Source organism: Andrena cerasifolii, chromosome 16 (genome assembly GCF_050908995.1).
Source record: "Andrena cerasifolii isolate SP2316 chromosome 16, iyAndCera1_principal, whole genome shotgun sequence".
In the NCBI taxonomy this organism is placed as follows: Eukaryota; Metazoa; Arthropoda; class Insecta; order Hymenoptera; family Andrenidae; genus Andrena; species Andrena cerasifolii.
In genome coordinates, this window is record NC_135133.1 from 7,884,843 (window position 1) to 7,892,847 (window position 8,005).

Consider the following 8,005-nt stretch of genomic DNA (forward strand, 5'->3'; position numbering starts at 1 on the left):
TCCAAAATGGCTGCGGGTACCGATCACTCCCTAGAAGATCACTAGCGATAGCCATCTGTTGGTGCCACCTATTCAACTTCAACAGTCACTTACAGATTACAGTCTTACGGCTTGCAGTTTGTTTACACTTTACAGTGAACCACTCGATCTGTATAGCACTGTATACGTAACTTCCTCTTTTTTTAAATACTAAGTACATAATTCCTCCCTTGTCTCGTATCACACACCCACAACTCCTCTTTCTCTACCGCCGCTCGCTGGCCCGCCCTTTGAATAATCTCTACCGATAAATGTGTTCTTGTTAACGCAGGAGAATTTCTACTCTTATTTCAAAGAGTTTACATACTGACATTATACATATATATTTGCATGACACACGCGTGGAATGTATGTACTATTGCTGAAGAGCATTCCTCAGCAATACTTGGTCGTTATAAATTGCTTGCTTCAACTGGATTTTACTGGAAGCGTGAAATCTCTGAATGGGAGCTAGTATAAATACCTAGTATACATATAACGTATATATATCCATATTTACATGTGTAGTACTTTAGCAAGTGAAGCGCCTTTAATTAATGGCGGTTCTTTCTCTATAGTCTCACAGTAACATTGTGCGGAGCGTCACTGTGTCAGAAGTTGGAATAGGGAAAGTAACGGAAAGCAACGTAGGATGAATCATCGTGGGATGGGATGCGCGCGCAGACGGTTCATCGTTTTCTACGCGTTGCATGCTTCGCGTTCAACTGTTCTTTATGGAATATACAAATGTTGACAAGTACTTTAAAGTAAAGAGAACAAACATTACCTCGTGAAATTTACATTGTGGAGACAACATTGTTGTATCTCTCTGAATGCACGATAAATCGAATAACTTGAGAAGAACAGCGAGTTTTGTTCATACATGTTCGGTGAGTTCTCTATAAATAGAAAGGTTTTCGGGAATATCAGTGACGAAATAAAATTGTGATACTATAGTAGTATATTCGCAATATCTGCAACCCGCACAGTTTCAGTTTCGAGAGTGTATATTCCTTTGAAATTCTTTGAAATTATGCCGTGCTTATGCCGCGAGTGTGCTGTCTACACACTGTAGATTGATTCCATGCCGTATCGTACCGTACATGTAGTATCTGTATCCGCGCCGAGCGGCACATTAAACCTTGACTAGTTGCGTTGTGGGAGGTCCCTTCGAAAAAAATTGAGATCAATGCGACCAAATGGAACGGACAGAACGTCATGCTTGAAATTGTAGGAGTGAACAGAGAAGGACTTGGTATGGATATCTTTCAGTTGCGAGGGATTATTTTTAGCCAAAGTGAGCCACACGATAGGAGATTGTAATTCTCAAGATTCTGCTCATCTTCTTGTTTTATGAATTTCCAACTACTTGGTATAGTATTAGTTATAATGACACATATGTATATATTTCTCATCAACAGGATAATGGAGAATGAACAGCGACATTACGAATTACGAAGCGGAAGTAGATCACGTTCTATAACTCCTTTGGTCCAGAGCCACGTTGTGGTCGAGCCAGAGATGGTAGAACGCCATTATGATTTACGTAATCAAAGTAGGGAGAGATCTCATACTCCTGGAGAAATTGCGAATAGCAGGAGGTCAGGTTTCAAGACTTTGTAAGTATTGAATCTAGCAGTAGCGATTGTACATGCATTTAAATTTGAATATAAATTTGGAATTTTAACCACGCTTCAGACCCACTAGTAGCGGTAAAACGCACGATCAAAGTATGGACACAATACTAGAAGCGAAAGAAGAAGTTATTACTCCGAAAGATTCGTCGGAGCATCGGCATAGGAAGCTTGAAAATTCTATTGCTACAAAGAAAGTTGAGCGTCGATCGGAACGCCAAAAGTCAAGGAGGGAAATATTTACGAATGGTCAAAATGAGATTAAAGAAGATTTAGCCAGTCAAAAAAATGACGAGAAATGTCAAAGCATATTTTCATGCAGAACATTTGGTAGCGATTATTCTTCGGAGGAAGGAGAACGAGAGGAACCATCCAGTAAACAAAATTCTGCTCATGAAATTTACAAACGAGCCGGTGAATGGTGGAAGTATGTACCCTATAGCGTTAGAAACTTCTGTTCGCATGTTTCTCAAAATTCTGATAGCCAGTTAGCTACTCTTAGCGGATTGCAAATAGATCGTGTCTTATCCCTCGGACTTGCCGATTAAGATTTAAATTGTTCGCGATACGTTAATAAATGTGTTATAGAATTGAGTTTTCAAAAGAAAGATACGTTTTGTTCATTATCGGCTGTAAGTTTAACCAGTTACTGCGACGTTCCATCTCTTCGTTACATTTCTATTTATTTGCCAATGGTTTCAGTGTGTTTCCAAAAACAGATTACACTTATTCCGAGAAATCTCAGTGCCGCTATGAAATAGCGCCGGGTGTACTAGCAATGCCTAACATGTCACGACGCTCTATACATTCGGATTCGGGAACTTTTACTTCGTTATCGCAGGGTCTGTCGGAGAGCGGTATATATGAGACAGCGAGCATCGAAGAGGAAAAGGAAAGAAACGCAGACAATTTTACAGTAAGAATAATACCTATGTGAATAAAGTTTTCGTATATGTACCTATATGTACCAGATGTTAATGTTAATATCTTCTTTCTGGCGTAGTCATTGGAAAAATTTCACGAGTTGCAGCCAGAATTACATACTTCAAATTCCGATGGAAAATCTACGATACAGTACAAAAGAACGCACGTAGAACAGTATCGTGGTCAGAGAGAAGTAATTTACGCAAGTCCTATAAATTCGACCAATTCCCGTTCAAGGTCTGTGAACTGTTTAAATGCCGACACCAAAAAGACTACCAAACTATTTTAAATGCTTGTCTGATTGTCAGATACCCATTGAAAGTTATGGGCTGTTGGAAACGCGGTGCCACCTCTTCCGTTGACTCGGACACGGAATTGGACGAGGCAGTATCAGTATCGAGCAAGTCGAAAGGGAAAAGAAAGCTTACGCAACAGTTGATGAGTCCTGTCACAATGATTGTATTGTGGTTTAGCAAACTACTGGAATTTCTAAAGCTGAAGACAGTTAGAAGAAGAGAGTATCATGCTTCTGATGAGTGTGAAAGACGCGGTACATATTGTTGGATTATGATTATCGACATAACGCAGAATGAACATTCTATTGATCTGTCGATGTGAATTTTTGTAATTACAGAATCTAAATGGTATAATGTGTGGCAACATGCTGATCGCTGCTTGCACCGTATTTACCTCTTTATGGTTAAAGTGTTCTTCTTTGATTCGTGGTTGTTGAGCCGAGTCTCCAACATCAGAAGATGGATCCAGCAGCAGAAAAGCCCCAAGGTGCTTTGGATCGCTCTACTGCCATTGCTTATTCTAACTGGTAAATTTTCACGGCCGTCAAGTTATTACTTTAATATAAAACTCGTATCCATATTTTCTTATCGGTCGTATTCACCAACAAGATTGAGAAATTGAATATTTGCTGTGGCATCTTCGGGGAGACCGGCAAAACCTATCCTGGCGTTTGTTCTTCTTTTTGTTTCAGGAACTTACATCGTGAAAAAACAGTCTGTTATTCATCTGGATTCACTGCACAATGTTCCCTATGATATCACTGAGACGATCTATCACGTCTTTAACGATATTATCAATTTAATGTGTTTCAGAAACCACTTACTTGCCGAATATATAAAGAAACTTGAGAATTTACTAAAATATCTTGTATCCAGTGTGAACGTGTCTTTACCCGAGATGCCTAGCATTGATTGGAATTTGGTCTGGTGATTAGCCATTACAAGTTCTTTTGTCCTTGAGCTTCTTCCCTACTAACTTTTCTTTCCTCCTTTCCTATTTATCTGTGTATTTTATAGCAATTATCGCTTAGAATACTATCAGCTAATTAGAGTCGTTTCGATGTATTGTTTTAGATTTAAAAGTTTTACGTTACCTTGCGGTATTTATTATAACGATGTCGTTTATTAACTTTCTATTTCTCATTTCGCGTATTTTACTAACCGATTCTGATACAAAAACCTACACCTTGTTATACACTTCCATAAATGCCATAGCAGATACAAAGGGCGTACTATTGCATTACATATATTTCATATAGATTTTGTAGACGGTGTTTTGCAGTCATTCGAGATACGTATCTCTTATCAGAATTGTTAGGGGCTGCTGTGTTATGGTGTCTGTAAAAACACGTTCATACATGATTTAACGCGATTGGTAGACACACTTGCAATTACTATTACATACCTACTTGTATGATATTTGAAACATCTTATTGTTAGTGTCATATGTATAAGCAAAGACTTGTCGTAATGATTCAAGACTAACGAACGGATAAATTAAAAGACGGGAGAAGGATAGAGGAAGTAGGATTGCTTGACTGGCGATGGTAAAGTTGGAGTATTTGCCTTCATGGGGAACATGTCATCGGAATGGTGAGTCCCTTCGTCTATCCTTCTCTCGATAGTTGTATTTACCTATATTGTAAAAAACCGACAAAGTCTAACAGTAAACGTTAAATATTTACATTTCAGGTTGGTGGTGCTCGACGTACCTTTCAACGTTCTTTCTTTCTACCAAAGTTCTAACGCGACAGATCAGAAGTGCCTCGGATCTGCTAACCAGCGATGAACGGTTACTATCAATGGAGGGAGGATTTGGAAAAGCGGCCAACTACTTTAACTTGATAACTGAAAGATTAGACAGCAGAATCAACAGCTTGGAGGATCGAACTCTCCAGCAACACGTAAGAGACATAGATTTTACATGGACTTTTATAGATAATTAGCTATATTAAACTATAATGTTAAACTATATTAAACGTTGAATGTATTCAGAATCGTCTTTCAAACATCAGCGAAGCGCTTCAACAGCTGAAGGATAGTGATTTCGTTTGGTCGAAATATAACGTAAGTGTAAACAGATCGTTTGCAAGAACAATAAAATTTTCGATCGCTTCAATAAATCTAATATATAAGTATTCGAGTACGTGCATGATTCATGATTCCTGATTCCTTTTAGAATAAAATGTTACTATTGGAAAAGAGGTTGGAAGAACATGACTTGGTTAATACATACGCTCGTGAGATCGAAACGATTAAACTGCAATTCAGAACATTGAAGGAGCTTTATTCAGAGTTAAAATCGTGTTGTTACACCCATACGAGAGCCGTCAGCAACGAAGACCTAGAGAAACGCATCGAAATGATTTTGGTTGAATATTTTGGCGCCCAGCTACCGAAAAAGGACTTGGTCAATGTTATACGAAATTTGGCGGCCGCGAGCGACGAGAAAGATCCCCCAATACGTAATATTACTTTCCGAAATTTACGATTAACAGGCTGGGTAAATGGCAACAACGTAGGTTAAAAAGAAATTTCTTCGCAGTTCCGGACAAAATATCCACGACCAGTAGCAGTATCCTAACGGACAATCGTGTACGCGAAATAGTTCGAGAAGCTTTAAAAGTATACGATGCGGATAAAACGGGACGTGTCGACTACGCTTTAGAATCAGCTGGTAAGTGAAATGACAATCGATTTCTGTTATTGCATATGACTCTTGCGCGTTACCCGTAGGCGGCCAAATTATTAGTACGCGATGTACTCAACGGTACGACATAAAAACCAGGGTATTCAAGCTGCTGGCATTCACGCTTTACCATGAAAATAATAATCCACGGACAGTGATACAGGGAAATCCAATACAGCCGGGTGCTTGTTGGGCCTTTCAAGGATTCCCAGGATATTTGTTAATTAAACTGCGCAGTTTTATTTACGTTACCGGATTTACGGTCGAACATGCACCTAAATCGATTCTACCGAACGGGGAAATGACAAGTGCTCCTAGGAAGTTTAACGTCTGGGTAAGCCACTCGGTTTCATTCTTTTCAGTTCAAAGTTTATTATAGTTGCGTGCCACCTTTTTCTCTCGCCCCCCCCTCTCATCCTCCCTTTCTGTTTTGTATTACTATTTAACTAATCGCTGGTGCAGGGTTTTGTCGATGAAAATGATCCGGGGCCTGTAATGTTTGGTGATTATGAATTCGCAGCTTCGGAGGAAAGTTTACAATATTTTCCCGTTCAAGTAAGTCCTACTATTTTCAATACAGCAACGCGACAATTACTTATCCCTTGCACCCTTCTTACTGTTTCACGTACCTTTTATTTTCACGTTGTAGAACAGTGCAATCGTCGCACCTTACGAATACATCGAATTAAGGGTGCACAGCAACCACGGGCAACTCGACTATACATGTTTGTACAGATTTCGTGTCCACGGGAGGCCGGTATAAATCGTACTAGACCAAATGTACGAAAATACGTTTCTTTCTCGTGTTGCTATTTATGGTATAGCAGTAACAACAGGAATGAATTTCTAAACGAAGCGAGTGGGAATGAGTGAGCAAAGAGCGCGCGTGCGCGCGTGTGTGTGTGTGCATGTGTGTGAAAGAGAGAGAGAGAGAGAGAGAGAGAGCGCCTTGCATATCGATATATGCCTTCAATTACTCTTCAATGTACCGATTTATTCTAAAACACGTTGCAGTACGCGAGACAAGTAAATGAAGTTACCGTTACCAATTCTGGACGATACAAGATTTTGAAATCGTGCCAAGACGGAGCCGATTACTTTATTTCACTCTTCACGTGCGTGTTTTCTTTCTATTTCTTAATTATATTGTTAGGCACGAAAATACTAATTGATCTCGATGGCAATACACGGGCGCAGAAAGTTTCTTACCAAATCTATTCAACTAAAACTTGAGAGAGAACTCGGTGTTCCAAATATTATCCAAAGTTAAGTATCATTAAAGTGTTAAAGTTAATGCAACAGTACAAATTGTAAGAAAGAACAACCTGTTTATAGCTTAAGGTGAATTTTCTGTTTCTACGATTACTTTGATTACAATATCGTGTTTTTGTAGAAGTTTCACACATACTACATAGGCTTATGGTATGTGCACGTATGTTTTCGTGAAAATTACGGACATATATATATATATATATAAAAGTGAGGAGAAATATTTTGCAGTTGTAAAGTGCATCTACTAATTGTCATTAAATTGCATACGCAGAGGTAATTGTTGCTTTCTTCCCCTTTCTCCATTTCCATTGTCTGTCGTTCAACAGTATTTTCCACTGATACATGGCACCGTACTTGAATCGGAATCGTTACGACCACTAGCTGTCGAATCAAATTGAGGAGCTTTAGGTAACTCCGGTAAAGCGGTTGAGAGACCCGATAGAAGTGATTTAGACGCTGATCTTTTAATCACCAGTTTATTCACGCGGAACAAGAATACAGTGAAATATCTGTATTGATAATCATACGCGTACACATATGTAGCTATGGTAGGTATGCGAAGCGCGTATACGCATTCATAGTGGCATATACGAGCATTTATACAATACACTCAATGCATGTGTGCGCGCCCACGTGTGCATCTGTAGTACCTATATACACAGAGATATATATATACATACACACATGCATACATACATATCTATGCGCACGCATATTCATTATACATATATTTAAAGCGCGGGCGGGCGCGTAATGTAATATACATTATATATAAAGTTGTACAAGAATCAAATCGAATAATATACGCATTCTTAGCCGTTTCTCATTTCGTTTCTACCCACGCACCTGAAACTTTATAAACTAATACTATGTACGTAGCGAATATAAATAAAAAAAAAAAAACAGACGAAATAGAGAACTGCTTGCCTGTCTACGACAAGCTTCGCCAGAATTCGTTGCGATTTACGTTTGATCCGATAATGAGAAGAGGGAGGAGAGGCGCAGGAGAAACGTAATGAATACTTGTTTCGGCAAAGATTTCGGAACGATGACGAAGTCGGAATGGTTTCAATACTGATTTTGGAATGGTTCGTGATTCCCTGAAATGGGAATGCATGGAAGCGTTAGACGGTAGGTTGTGGGTGTATTCGGTAACGTCGAGGAATATCTCG

At 39.1% G+C, this 8,005-nt stretch overlaps 1 protein-coding gene across 5 annotated transcripts; it reads left to right on the forward strand.

The window, feature by feature from the left end:
• Positions 1-672: 672 nt before the first annotated feature.
• On the forward strand, positions 673-7,110 carry LOC143377939 (klaroid protein). Of its 5 annotated transcripts, none has more exons than XM_076829748.1 (14): positions 673-908; positions 1,440-1,637; positions 1,717-2,079; positions 2,355-2,568; positions 2,656-2,813; positions 2,885-3,126; positions 3,211-3,399; positions 4,565-4,776; positions 4,868-4,939; positions 5,052-5,337; positions 5,418-5,549; positions 5,609-5,895; positions 6,024-6,116; positions 6,211-7,110. In XM_076829748.1, exons 2-14 carry the CDS (start codon positions 1,444-1,446, stop codon positions 6,322-6,324), a joined length of 2,556 nt encoding a protein of 851 aa, XP_076685863.1. In that variant the 5' UTR covers positions 673-908; positions 1,440-1,443; the 3' UTR covers positions 6,325-7,110. The 5 variants fall into 5 exon arrangements, with proteins under 5 accessions (XP_076685863.1, XP_076685866.1, XP_076685862.1 ...); XM_076829747.1 differs by lacking the exon at positions 673-908 and adding an exon at positions 1,114-1,337; XM_076829749.1 differs by lacking the exon at positions 673-908 and adding an exon at positions 1,115-1,315.
• Positions 7,111-8,005: the final 895 nt, after the last annotated feature.